This window comes from Panicum virgatum, chromosome 7N (assembly GCF_016808335.1).
Source record: "Panicum virgatum strain AP13 chromosome 7N, P.virgatum_v5, whole genome shotgun sequence".
NCBI lineage: Eukaryota > Viridiplantae > Streptophyta > Magnoliopsida > Poales > Poaceae > Panicum > Panicum virgatum.
In genome coordinates, this window is record NC_053151.1 from 17238708 (window position 1) to 17253772 (window position 15065).

Here is a 15065-nt window from a genome sequence, read left to right on the forward strand (position 1 = left end):
GCCACGTTGAGCAATGCACATCTCACAGTTCTGCAACAATCAGCCTTGGTGGCTCCATACATGGAGGAGCACATGCAAATTGTGCGAAGCATATATCCTTTGAAGTCTGAGACATGGATTACAAAACATCATAACGATACATTCGCCACCTGGTTGCAGAAGGAAGTCATGGCTAACGATCAAATTCATGAGCAGCTAGCTTGGCTGGCCAGGGGTCCGGCAAATTCAATCTTGATGTACCAAGGATATGAAAGTAATGGTTACACATTTTATACAAGAGCCCAATATAACAAGAGCACCAATCAAAATAGTGGTGTCCGTATAGATGCCACCGACTCTAGTGGCCAAACGAACTCATATTTTGGTTACATTGAAGAGATCTAGGAACTTGACTATGGGCCGTTGAAAATACCTCTATTTCGTTGTCAATGGGTTAAACTCACAGGAAAAGGTGTCGATATCGACGAGTACGAAATGACAACGGTAGACCTCAAAGAGCTTGGCTATCGAGACGAACCATTCGTCCTAGCTAAAGATGTCACTCAAGTTTTCTATGTGCAGGACATGTCTAGCAAATCGAGAAAGGACAAGTCCAGGAATAAATCAAGTTTTGTAGGTGCCGGAGATGAGCCAAAGCGCCATATTGTTCTGGCAGGAAAAAGGAAAATTGTGGGAGTCGAGGATGTCACAGATGAAGAAGAATACAATAAGGTTGAAGATATGACTCCGTTCGCAGTGGAGGTTGACACAAGTATTCTTTTAGCCGAAGAGGAGGCTCCGTACGCACGTCATGATCATAATGAAGGGACGGTTGTAAAGCGAACGATCGTTAATATTCCCTTAGTTGAATGATTATGTCTTGTAATATTTTCTGTGAACATTATTAGATTTCTTATGCAATGAATTGATTTATTGGATAATTAAATGATTTATTATGCAATTATTTGATTTATTATGCAATTAAAATAATTAGTTATGCACCTAAATGATTTATTAGGTAGTAATTAGAATTATTGTGCATTTAAATGATTTATTATGTAATTATTTGATTTATTATGCAGTTAAAATAATTAATTATGCATCTAAATGATTTATCATGTAGTAATTAGAATTATTGTGCATTTAAATGATTTATTATGCAATTATTTGATTTATTATGCAATTAAAATAATTAGTTATGCATCTAAATGATTTATTATGTAGTAATTAGAATTATTGTGCATTTAAATAATTTATTATGCAATTATTTGATTTATTATGCAATTAAAATAATTAGTTATGCATCTAAATGATTTATCATGAAGTAATTAGAATTATTGTGCATTTAAATGATTTATTATGCAATTATTTGATTTATTATGCAATTAAAATAATTAGTTATGCATCTAAATGATTTATCATGTAGTAATTAGAATTATTGTGCATTTAAATAATTTATTATACAACTATTTGATTTATTATGCAATTAAAATAATTAGTTATGCATCTAAATGATTTATCATGTAGTAATTAGAATTATTGTGTATTTAAATGATTTATTATGCAATTAAAATAATTAGTTATGCACCTAAATGATTTATTATGCAGTAATTAAAAGAAAGCCTTAGGTACCGGTTAGAATTGTCAACCGGTACCTAAGTCAGGCAATTCGAAAAAAAAGGGGCTGGGCGCGGGTTCGTACCGTGGCCGCGGCGCACATATTACGCAGAGTTACCATTGAGCTATCGAGGGATTTCAGATATCATCCTGCCAGAAATCTACAAAAGTAAATTTCAAAGACCCTAAGGCACCGGTTTTCGTTCCCCACCCGGTGCCAAAGGGGAATTTCAGATCCCGCCCGTTGGGAACCTAAGGCACCGGGTGCGAGGTCACCCGGTACCTAAGGCAAGGCTGCCTTAGGTACCGGGTGACTTTATCACCCGGTGCCAAAGGCTTCCACCATATAAGCACCGGCCTTCTCCATCTTCCTCCACTCGTTGCTGCCCTCCGCCGCCGCCGTGCCGCCGCCTCACGTCGACGCTCCTCGCTCTGCAGCTCTGTGCCACTGAGCACCGCTCCCGTGCGCCGCCGCCGCCGCCGTCAACGCTCCTCGCTCTGCAGCTCTGCGCCGCCGCCACCGAGCAACGCTCCCGTGGGCCGCCGCCGTCGATCCGCCGCCCCGCCGTGCCTCTTCGGCGTCTGTTCGTCACCGGAGCTAGGTGAGGTGGTGAGGAAGCCCGGCCCTTACCACATTTCCCCTCTCTCTCTGTCGCTCTATATCGCCGGCGATTCCTCACCGAAGCCGCGGCTCCCCACTCACCGCCGAGCAGCCACCTCCGGCCACCGCCGCACGTCCTGGACCCCCTAGCCGCGTTCCTCGTCGCCCCCTCTCCCTCCTCGGCCTAACCCTGCCACGAACCGAGCCCCGGAGCACCGTTTTCGGTGTACTCCGGCGGTCCGCCGCCGCCTCTGCTCGCCGCCGGCGCAAAGCGCCGCCCGCCCAAGCCGCCGGCTCCGCCTAGCGCCAAGCCGCGCCATCGCTCGAGCAGAGCCGAGCCGCAGCTAAGCCAAGCCTGTTTCAGCCATTAGATCGAGATCCAACGGATCGGATATGTTAGATCCGAGCCGAACCAGAACCGCCCCGGCGCTTTTGCTAAAGAAACCTTTAGTTTCTTCAAAATTAACCCGCAGTCCTTCCTAGTTCAAAAGAAATTCCAGAGAGGCCCTTTATAGATTTTTCTTGCAAATAAGTCCCTAGAATCTTGTTTTAGCCATATCTTTCACATTTTGACTCTGATTTTAGCGATTCTTGCGCTCACGCGATCCTTTCATCGTGCATCTGTTAGATCCGAGCCGAACCAGAGCTGAGCATGCGCTTTTGCTAAAGAGACCCTGAGTTTCTTCAAAATTAACCCGCAATCCTTCCTAGCTCAAAAGAAATTCAAGAGAGGCCCTTTATAGATTTTTCTTGCAAATAAGTCCCTAGAATCTTGTTTTAGCCATATCTTTCACATTTTGACTCCTATTTTAGCGATTCTTGCGCTCACGCGATCCTTGCATCGTGCATCTGTTTGATCCGAGCCGAACCAGAGCCGCCCCGGAGCTTTTGCTAAAGAGACCCTGAGTTTCTTCAAAATTAACACGCAGTCCTTCCTAGTTCAAAAGAAATTCCAGAGAGGCCCTTTATAGATTTTTCTTGCAAATAAGTCCCTAGAATCTTGTTTTAGCCATATCTTTCACATTTTGACTCCGATTTTAGCAATTCTTGCGCTCACACGATCCTTGCATCGTGCATCTGTTAGATCCGAGCCGAACCAGTGCCGAGGATGCGCTTTTGCTAAAGAGACCCTGAGTTTCTTCAAAATTAACCTGCAGTCCTTCCTAGTTCAAAAGAAATTCCAGAGATGCCCTTTATAGATTTTTCTTGCAAATAAGTCCATAGAATCCTGTTTTAGCCATATCTTTCACATTTTGACTCCGATTTTAGCGATTCTTGCGCTCACGCGATCCTTGCATCATGCATCTGTTAGATCCGAGCCGAACCAGAGCCGCCCGACGCTTTTGCTAAAGAGACCCTGAGTTTCTTAAAAATTAACCTGCAATCCTTGTTCAAAAGAAATTCCAGAGAGGCCCTTTATAGATTTCTCTTGCAAATAAGTCCCTAGAATCTTGTTTTAGCCATATCTTTCACATTTTGACTCCGATTTTAGCAATTCTTGCGCTCACGCGATCCTTGCAACGTGCATCTGTTAGATCCGAGCCGAACTAGAGCCGCCCCGGTGCTTTTACTAAAGAGACCTGAGTTTCTTCAAAATTAACCCGCAGTCCTTCCTAGTTCAAAAGAAATTCCAGAGAGGCCCTTTCTAGAATTTTCTTGCAAATAAGTCCCTAGAATCTTGTTTTAGGCATATCTTTCACATTTTGACTCCGATTTTAGCGATTCTTGCGCTCACGCGATCCTTGCATCGTGCATTGTGCATGTAACTCATGTATTTATCATGTAACTCGTGTATTTCTGTAACTCATGTATTTATCATGTCACTTGTGTATTTCTGTAACTCATGCATGTATTTATGTATTATGAATTCTTCATTCTTAATTATGAAATCAGACACGACGCTCTCTCCTTCTTAACGACTTCTTAACGGCAATCGGTCTCTCGCTAACTCTCGTTGTTTCCTTGTCCCCGACGCTCTCTCGCTGTCTCCCCACCAACGCTCTCTCCCTGTCTCCTCACTGATGCTCGGTCTCTCGCTCACACACACGCACACACACACACACTCACTCACACACTCACTCACACACACTCACACTGACTCACACACACTAACTCTCTCTCTCTTTCTGTGTCCCACTAACACACAAACACACACACACACTGACTCACACACACACTCACTAACTCTCTATCTCTTTCTCTGTCCCACTCACACACAAACACACACACACACACACAAAAACTCTCTCTGTCTCTCTCCCTCTAACATACATACACTCTCTCTCTCACACACACTCTCTCTCTCTTTCAAACACGCATATTTGTTCAAAGAATAGAATTCTCCTGCTTCATTTAAGGATGGACACATACTCTAACACATTTTTACGGTTTCAGTTAAGGATGGACCCCTTCGATGATGACGAGGTCGCCAAGCAATACATGTTGGATGCAATAAACGAAGATACGAGGGCCAACACCACCCACCCAATCGCTGAAGAAGATGCTCGGACAACTGATTTGTTCCTGAATATGACTGGAGATGCCGATGAAGAAGATGATGATTTTGCGCCGCCACCCAATCAACAACAGCATGTTCCAGTACGAATCTTAAAACTATATGCATGGTGACTTCAGTAGATTAGTTTTGCGATTAACATATCTTTTTTGTAATTTAGTCGACCTCCGCATCGACTTCGTTGAGCCAGTCAAAAGGGAGACGCCGGCCAACCATGAAAATGGAGGGAAGACAGGTCATCACAGAAGTGGACGCAGAGGGCTGTCCAAGTGCTCCAGAGGCTGCAAGCACAAAATTTGTCAACCAATGTGGGGTTATTGTTCGGGCAAGAATTCCGATCACCACAAGACTATGGAAAACGAGCAAACCCGAAGAACAGCAATACGCCGTGCCTGCACATCAGAAGGAAATGCTATGGGCAGAACTCAAGGATATGTTCACTCTTCCTGAAGGAGTTGACCAAAAACTTGTGAAGAAATGTGCCTTGAAAAAGATGGCCCTTGCCTTTGCAACTTTCAAGAAGAAGTTGTACATCAATTACATCAAGAAGGATAAGGAGCCGAACTGGGATGATCTTCCTCAGGTTAAACCATACTAGGAGGAGTTCAAACAATACAAACTATCAGAGGAAGCCCAAGAAAAATCTGAACAGGCCAAAGTGAATGCAGCAAATAAGAAGTACAGCCACCACCTTGGGGCTGCCGGGTACAAGAAGTCAATAAAAAATGGCAGAAGATGGAGCAGGACCTTATGGATAGAGGCATCAGGCCGATGACTTGGGATTGGCCGGATAGATCCAAGTGGTGGTTATTTGCTAATGGCGTGACACTAAACTAGTTGGATGGAAATTTGGTTGTGCCCGAGCATATGCAAGAAGTGTCCCGCGATCTAGTCGCTGCAATAGATGAGACCCAACAAGGAACATTCCATCCTCAAAGGGAGAATGATGAGCTGACAAGGGCATTAAAGAATCCGGAACACCCTGGACGAGCCCGCGGCATCGGCGTGGTCCCATGGAAAGTTGCTTGGGTCGAAGATTCCTCTTACAAGACTCACCGAAAGAGCAAAGCCGAACAGGAAGAGAAACTTCGCGCCATGCAAGAAGAGATGACAAGGAAGGTTGCGTCCTTGGAATCTCAGATGGACGCCAGGGTCAATAAGGTAGTCCAGCTAGCTCTGAGCCAAAGGGGCACTGCTGGGTCGCACCCGGATGTTGTGATAAGCCCGGTCTCTCAGCGACGCAGCAGTTGTGCATCCACAGCGGCGCCCGACGTACAAGTGGAACAACAACCCCAGATTGAGCCAACGGTGGTAGATGACCAGAGGTATCCAGTGGACGATGTCACCATGCCGACACCGTGCGAGCTTCATGTGCGAGCAAGAAATATATCCATTCATGTCGCATACGGGTCAGCCCTGCCCCTGAATCCTTTTACTACAATTCATGGAAGGCAGATACCCCTGGCTACACCTCCGTCACAGTCGAGCAGATAGTTGGAAACAATGAGGATCTTGAGCTCGACTTCGTTGGAGGGGATGGAGAGAAGACATTGGGAGACGCACTGCACGGGGTCGTTCTATGGCGCAAGGCCGACATCAAACTTACTGCAAGCACAATGGCTCCCGTCCAGACCGATTGCCCATCTCCGCGGTCTCCCTCACCGCCGTCCCCACAACCACCATCTCCGCCGGCGCAAAGGGCCACGAGTACTCCAACTCCTCCTGACCCAGAAAAAGGAAAGAAAAAGACAGCATCCGGCCTCCCAGCGGCTGGACCCTCAAAGAAGAAGCAGAAAACGGTCGAAAGAAAATTAACGTATGAGAAAACTGCTGAGGAGTTGGAAGAGGCGACTGCTTGATATATAAAAGAACAATTGAAGCCCAAAGTCCCCCCGATGAGGGAAAAGGTACCTCTAGAACTAGGGAAAAAGCTTCTCGCAAACCTAGACAACCCACCAAAACCGAAAAGCTTACCCTCGGACTATGATCGTACTCTGACAAAAGCACACAAGGTGAGAAATCTGAAGAAAAAATGTGGCAAGACCATTCCTCAGCTTGGCACATAACAAAAAGGACTCGAGCCCCTCCGGGTGCTAGGGTTGCCACTCCTACACCCGACGGACGTACTACTCCAGGCGGACCTACATGCCGTGATATTTCTTTCTGAAACTGGATTAACGCTAGAGGAGGCAACGGGGCAAGTGGAGGCGGAAATCCCTGTCGCTCTTGTTCTTACTCCATTCCAGCATGGAAAACCTTTTGTCACTGAGGAAGAGGAGAAAAGTCTAGGCACGCAGATGTTCAATTTGCATAGATGGTACCTGCGAATGTCGAAGGACCATGGGAAAATGTTTGGAGTCAAGTATCGTGACCATGATTTCTTCCGCGGGGAGGAGGACTTCTGGGTGTACTTCGAAAATTTATATCACATTTACCATCGACAAGCCCTCGACGCCTCTATCATCACCATTTGGGTTTTGTAAGTATCACTTACCTCTACATTAATACTTTTTGTTAACAAGAACATAATTATATGTTTGCATTATAAAATTTCTATTGTATCGTTTAGACAGGAGACCCAAAGAAGCCGAAAACATGGATGGCACCATCAGATCGGCTTCATGTCTCCTTTGCTAGTCAACCAGAAAGTGCTCAACGAAAATTATAAGGAAACGTGCCAAAACATGTACGATTCGTTGACTAGGCAAAATTACAAATCCTATATATTCATACCATACAACTTTGGGTAAGCCTTGGTCGACTCAATCTCTGTTATATTACTAAATAAATACTAAGTCGTCTAATGCATATATGTATATATCATATCTATATCCGCATTTATCATTGGATTTTACTCATACTTTCCGTAGAGACCGGCAATCTTATAGTCTTTGACTCAATGAGAAATCCAAAGTCCGCAATCCAACATATCATAGACCCCTTGAACAGGTAAGTTCAGTTTGCACAATCAAATCTTTTTTCTGTTAATAACAATTTCTGAATATCAAACTTAACTTTGAGCGCAGGGTTTGTAAAAAATTTGTGAAAAATAACAAAGAACGTGGTCAATGGAGGCCCGAACTGAACGTTAACATGGATTATCCGGTATGTTGATTCATAAAGATTTGTCTAGTTAAGTATATAATCCCAAAATGTTCTAAATTGAGTAATTTATTTGTTTCTCCTTAAGTGTGCGAGACAACAACAAGGAACTGATTGGTGCGGGTACTACGTATGCGACTACTTGCACATCATGACTCCATGCGGGAAGGTTACTGATGAAGACACGAGAGTACGTCCAAACCGTTCACTAGTATATTTTCATAATTGTACTAACGCACATGATGTTAATCCTTTTTTTCTAAATGATAGATGTCTCAAATGGGGGATGAATGTTACTCTACTGATCGGATCAACGCCGTGTGCGAGCAGCTCGCCGGATTCATTTTGAACGAGATCTTGGATCCTAGAGGCGAGTTCTACCACGACGGTCACATCCATAGAGGACTTCCATCGACCTCTTGAGGGGACCAGTAGTTGGACTACAAACATGACTTGTACATTTGTAAATATTTTTAAACATTATGTCTTGATGTTTGTAAATGTGTAAATATATTAGTTCATCTAATTAGCTTAATTATATGCTCGCATTTCACTTTTAGTTAGTTTCAAATATTCTCTGAAAACGAACACGAACAACCAATGAACGTATAGTACTGTAGAGCTTGAATGCGTTTAGCAATTATAAAAGAATAAACAGTAATAAATATAACAAACAAAACTGGATTTGGGAAAAAAAAGGGAAAAGATCATTGGTACCAGTTGGAAAGACCAACCGGTACCAAAGGGGCTGCCACCTTGCGTCAGCATGGCAGTCTCTTTGGTACCGGTTGGTGTTTCCAACCGGTACCAATGGAAGCCTAAGGCACCGGTTGAAAAACCCGGTGTCTTAAGGCGAGGCCATTGGTCGTGGTTGCGGGGCACCGGTTGGGAAACCGGTTCCTTTGGCCCTTCTCAGTCGGTGCTGAAGGCCTGTTTTCTAGTAGTGTGCACTTCCTTCGAATAACTGACTAAGAAATCATATATGATATTTTTGCAGAAATCATTGGATTGCATTTATGATACAACCAAAGCGTGGATTTATGCTTGTTTGGACTCCGCTGATTTTGCGAAGACCAGATACAATGAATTCGTATCCATCCTCAACATGTTAGCAAAATCGTTACCCTATACTTCGACTTCATGCTAAATCTTACAGACATAAATAACTACTTATTTCTTTTCTTTTTCATAAAAAACAGGGCTTACAAGCACTACATTTACAAAGGAGGAGAACACCCCCCCAATAGGAAAAATAAAATTGTGATGCGCGCACACTATCCATACCACAAGCAACCTGCAGGTTCCGTGTACTGTGGCTACTACATGTGCGAGCACATGAGGGAGCTCAGGAGATATGCAAAAGATCCCGAATGGGTAAGCATCTACTCTTTGCTAGGATAGATGCATAACTGCATATTGTAAGTGTTTGCATCTAACACTTGGCTTAATTTTGGAATGCATGGATTTTATATTTTCTGGATCAATGGCCAACCCACGAAGGTCCACTCCATGAGCAACAACTTCTTTTTATAGTCGACGATTTATGTCGCTTCATTTTGCATGAAGTGGTCCATATAGATGCGGAATTTGTTCACCCCGAGCATGAAGTATCAACTGACCCAAAATATGCATGCCTCCGTCAGTGGAACAATCAGGAACTTCGGGCCGGCACTTGTAGCGTTACTCAACGTAAATGAGGTCTGTACTCTACGCACTTTCATGATGTCTGTACTCTAATGATGCATGTAATGATACTTTTATATAATTTTATGTTGAATTTGTAATTAGTTATGTTAAAGAAATATATTCATCATCGATCACAAAATCCTCAATAGTGCACTAGCTTGACAGGTGAAAATTGGTGGCAATTAGAAATTTAAATAAAGCGGAATTAGAATTTTGAAAAGCTGAATCGAATCGCGCAATAGCTTTATAAGTGAAAATTTGCGGGAAACAAAAATTTAAATAACTTAATATAGTGGGAAACCTATTAGAATAAATTTGCGGCAAATAAAAATTTGAATGATTTAATACAGCGGGAAACAGATTTGGAAATTCAAATTATCGCTTGGCGGAAAACTATTTCAGGGGGCGGGTCATGGTATCAGGCGCCCCTGGAAACTACATTTTCAGGGGCGGCTCACGGGGAGGGCCGCCCCTGAATATATGTTTCCAGGGGCGGTTGGTGCCATACCTGCCCCTAGAAAACCCTATTTCTAACTGCGGGAGACAGGGACGAGGTGCGTCCGCTCCTGAAAATGCTATTCTACCCGCCCCTATAAACGTTTTCTGTAGTAGTGATGACTGTGATATACTTTTGGGTTGAGTTTTGTATACAATAGCGACTGGTTCTAGGACTATCACGAAGGTACAATGAGTCGTAACAATGAGTCGTAACGTATTCTCATCTCGAGAATCCAGTTTGTTTCTTGTAGGAAGGAAGAGACGTGGACTCCGTCACTAGGCCTCGCAAGGGAATTCGTCCCAGCAGCGAGTGCGATCGGCACGGACTGGAGCTGGCCCAAGCGATGTATTGCGTGAGTCGTCAAAAGCGGGAGTCGGGAGAGGTCAGGTGCATGCGCGCGTGTATGTTGTCCGCCCTGTCGGCGTCCACCTTGCAGCCATAAGCTCCAGCCGCATCCTGCTGAAGACTGGAAGCACCGTACCGTACCAGTCGTCCTCGGAAAACCCGGCGCGGCTGCAGGCTTAATTAGCACACCGATGTAACACAAAGCTGCGTCGGCCGCCATCCCTGGCATCGACGTACACGTCTGCAGCCTTGTCGATCGTCGTCCATCACCATCCATGATCCATACATGGTCAAACACCACCACCGCAGCAGCCGCACCTGCGCTGGCGTACGTACATCATGTCCATGCATGCCGCTCGGCCAAGCGGAGAGCGCGCACGCCACGAGCAGTGGTAGCTGCGTGCCGAGCTGTCCACACATCGGATGCCTAGGGGTACGGTGTGGCCTGGCAGCTTTCGTCTTAGGACGACTAGGACCACAGCCAAAGCGGACTGGCATGCTCCTGACCTCGTCCACGCTCCCTACTCAGAGCCCACACCGAGAGCTTCTCCACCATGAGTCAATGACCCATAGGGCATTATGACTGCGCCTGCTCCATCTTGTGTTCACAAAAGTCTGCTACTAATCTTGGGCACTGTGCTGCTAACGTATGGGTTCGGCCAAGTATGGATGTTCGTTCAGCTCGAAAAAGGGAAGGTGCCACGCACTTTCATGAGGACCTGAAATACATCTATCTGATCATCGTCTATTCGTCTTCACTTCAGCCTATATATGATTCCACTCCATGCATGATAATCTTGTTAGTTCAGGCTTTAGCACAACGCTAGCCCGTTATTCAAAGCACTACTGCGCATTAGGGCTAAGCTCAAGCTAATAATCCAAATCGATCAGCTTTTGATATAAGACTTCTAGATATAATCCCATAAGCCACAATAATGTAGCTTGCACACTCACCCGACGAATAACATTATGAGGACAACTCAAGCAGAAACTCTGTATCTGTATAATTAGATATATATTGTAAACAGGAGTACAAGCATCGGCGTTACAATGAAAACCTGGTGAGTCATGTTGAGAGGAAATGAACTAACTTTGGTAAGATGATGAGGACTTAGTTTGGTGCTTGGACGACCTTACTACTACTTAACAAGGGAAGTAAGCAAATATCTGCCAGGTTTATTGTTGTCTGAAGCAAATTAAGCACAAGCCTTTCAATAAGCTGAAGACTGACTTATCGAAGGTGTGCCACACATAAATACATGCATGATGCAGGTATACCATGTATGACAGAATAACTTGACGATGCACGCATCTGGTGGTCGATCATATCGGCCGGCGGTCTCACGGGCATCCTCCACTTGATCTAGCACGGCTTAATGCAGACGCAGCGACGGCGGAATGTGCTGCACCTGGCAGAGGCGAACCCTTCACCACGGCACACATTGGCGCAGTTGTCTACATTCATGCAAAGCCCAACGAATTTGGCACTATCCTTCTCGCACTCCCTCGCCTGGACGGCCGCCATATCTAATGGACACATGCATCGATTAGATACATACTAATAAGCAAGTGACATTCAAAACAAGTGCGTGCGGCATCAGGGTGTGTTATATATATGCGCAAATTTTGCGATAAAATTTGACTAAAATCGAGAGCCAATACATGATGTTGCGCACACAAACGAGGAACCAAGAATCAACAAATGATGCATGTCTTCCAACACATATATGTGCATTGAACACCGATGCTCTTCTTTCACAAAGTACCTTTGGCTGCGACGATGAGAAGCAGGAGGACAACGGCAGGTAAGAACTTGCGTGACGACTCCATTTTGCAGTGTCTCCGCAAGAAAGTACTCTCTTGGAATTTATTAAAACAAAGTTTATCGAGTGGCGCTTCAGAACAGGCGCTTCGCTTCCTGCTTATATACGCAGAGGGGTAGCAGCATGCAAGACACTGCCACCACTGGAAATTTTCTACGCTCTCTATATATAACCAGCTAATTATATCAATGGTGGAGATTGAGCTAAAATTTAGGGAGTGCGAACTCTACAACTTTAAATTAGTTTTGAAGCCATCTCAGTAGTGAAACAGTCTAAATATTACGACTAGTCAAACTAATTAATATAACTGCATCCTCTAGTAAATTGGGCATCACGAGTCATTTGTTTTCGACGCCAGCATGTTTTCTGGGACTTAAACCTGGGCCGGTATAGTACACTGAATACACAGGTTACAAATATGACTGCAACTGGTTCCGATCACGAAGACGAACCCATACATGCATAGGACACACACAGAGAGAGAGAGAGAGAGAGAGACCGCACCAAAATAACAGTGTATATATATATACTGAACATGTGCTGCTGTTATGTAAATTCCGGAGGGCATGCAGTTGAGCAAGAGAGTATATATGAAGCAAAATTAAACATGACCGGCTTCGTTTTTATACAGCTAATTAAATTTTATTGGAGAACTGCCAAAAATACTCATAAAACGAATACTCTCTTGCTCTTTTGCTTCCCGTTGGAGCTAGCTTATGTCGATAATTGCTCACATACATTTTGCAACTTTTTTTGGGTATGCAATTCAACATGTACACCAGAAAACACAAAGCTACAAGAAAACAACACTGTTCAGGAAATCCCTTATCAATTGAGAGCAAGATGTCGGTGGAGCTAAACAAAGAGAAACCTAAGCTATTGATTTTGAGGGAGATGGTGTAGTATGAAGATGAAGTTGCAAATTAAATATGCATGAATCTACAATTGCTCCAATATTTTCACAGAAACCCTTAATGTTATTAAACCATTACTTTAGAGCATAGACACCTGCTTTATTTGCTCTAGTCCAATATACATGTCATTACATGCATGAGCATAGGAAAACCTTGAGAATCCAGTGTTTGAGATGGATGTATAGTACAAGTAAAATAACTGTCACACGTACAGTAGACATCATGTAGTGCAAGTTTGGTTACACACCTCCACACAGGTTCAACTTATGACAATTAATGGTGCAAACTATATATAGTTGGCTCCATAATAGAAAATATTATAGTGATTTGATGATGTCTGCTCTGATGTACCAATCCTTCATCATTGTTTGATCTGATTGTTGTGGATGATCCTTCGGTACTGATCCACCGAGAGGTCATGGTGGGAATCTGCGGTGGTGGTCATCGGGGTATAAGCTGCACCAGCGCCTGACATATCAGTATTTGTGCCTTCAGAGTTGCTGTTAACACCATTGTTATTGCTAGATGCCAGTCCTGGCAAACTGCTAGCGGATGACGGACTCAGTCCACTAGTGGCTAGCTTGCGTTCTTCTTTCAAACCTTTGCGAGAAAGTACTGCTTCTCTCGTGTATGATCCACCCTCCACAGCATTGAAGGAGAACAGAGCTGCTATGCTAAGTGCTATAAGAATTGTGTGTGCCTTCGCCATTTCTTTCGCTGAATACACATATACATAAATTTCATAAGAATAATCTTAACGCATGTAGTTGAAGTCAAGGGAATATAATAAGTATGTCAGGACAAACTCTTATCCTAGTATAAATTGAATATGTGGTTAAAAGAATAGGAGAGAGAACGTTATTAAAATATTATAACAAAAAACTAGACACCACATGATTATAAGGATTCTTGAGATACTGAATTCTATAGTAAGATTCATTGACCATTATTGGGTCGTGTTAATGAACATGTAGATAAGTAAGAAAATGTTTCTATCATGACTTTTCCAGATAAAATAAAACACTGCATGCTTTTAGTGAACTAATAGTCACAAGAATATATATATATATATATATATATATATATATATATATATATATATATATATATATATATATATATATATATATATATATATATATATGGATAAATTTTATATAGTTAAAATTCACTAGAAAAGAAATCCAAATAAATTATCTAAAACTTGTTATGAAGCTGAGAGCTTAGAGAGTAGAAGAGCATATGACACAATAGCATGATATCAGACAAGGGAAGAAGATTGTGAACCCTTACATGTTGTAAGTACCATGCCTAGCTTGGAAGTATGCATATGCACTAAAGAGAGTTATGATATATATAGGAGAAAGATGAATTGGCGTTAAGAGTATCTTCTCGCAACTAGGGTAGTGGGTTTTGTGCACGCGCACTTTTCCGCAAATAAGAATCAGAATGCACCCATCGAATAATTTGCCACGTCGAACACGCGAATAAAGTGAGTGGCATAATTATGTCGCCAATAACAAGAAAATGACGGAATGGCACGCGTGCCAAGGACGCACTATGGATATCTACAGCGTGCACTTTCTATCCATTATTCATATCGTTTCATATATAGATAAGTATTCTTGAGACATTACTTGTCTGAAGAAACAATGTTGATGTCCACTAAATAGGTTATCATGATTTCCAACAAAGCCTAGTAATGGATTACCACACCTAGATTGTTCCATTTCTTATCAAATACTAGTCACTATATGCAACTACGATCCTAAGAATTCTGTTTCCGATATTTTGCCATCCTCAACACCAAAACCTATCAGCACTACAGCCAGTCCTTCCCCATTCTAGCTGATATATATCTATAACATGTTGGTTAACATTTATCCATCAATATATATGTTTTGTGAAAGCATAACTAGTGAGTCCAGCCCATTCAGTAATGTATTCCATTCTTCTTGCAGATATGAGCTACATCAAGATATGG

The 15065-nt window shown here is 43.1% G+C and overlaps 1 protein-coding gene and 1 long non-coding RNA gene across 2 annotated transcripts; both read right to left on the reverse strand.

The window, feature by feature from the left end:
* Window positions 1–11324: 11324 nt before the first annotated feature.
* LOC120683651 (defensin Tk-AMP-D1.1-like) lies at window positions 11325–12228 on the reverse strand. Its single transcript, XM_039965742.1, has 2 exons — window positions 12111–12228; window positions 11325–11871 (listed from the first exon to the last, which is right to left on the reverse strand). Exons 1-2 carry the CDS (start codon window positions 12172–12174, stop codon window positions 11708–11710), a joined length of 228 nt encoding a protein of 75 aa, XP_039821676.1. The 5' UTR covers window positions 12175–12228; the 3' UTR covers window positions 11325–11707.
* Window positions 12229–13123: 895 nt separating this feature from the next.
* On the reverse strand, window positions 13124–14490 carry LOC120683564. Its single transcript, XR_005678829.1, has 2 exons — window positions 14375–14490; window positions 13124–13798 (listed from the first exon to the last, which is right to left on the reverse strand). It is a non-coding gene; the product is annotated as an uncharacterized LOC120683564 (long non-coding RNA).
* Between the last annotated feature and the right edge of the window lie 575 nt (window positions 14491–15065).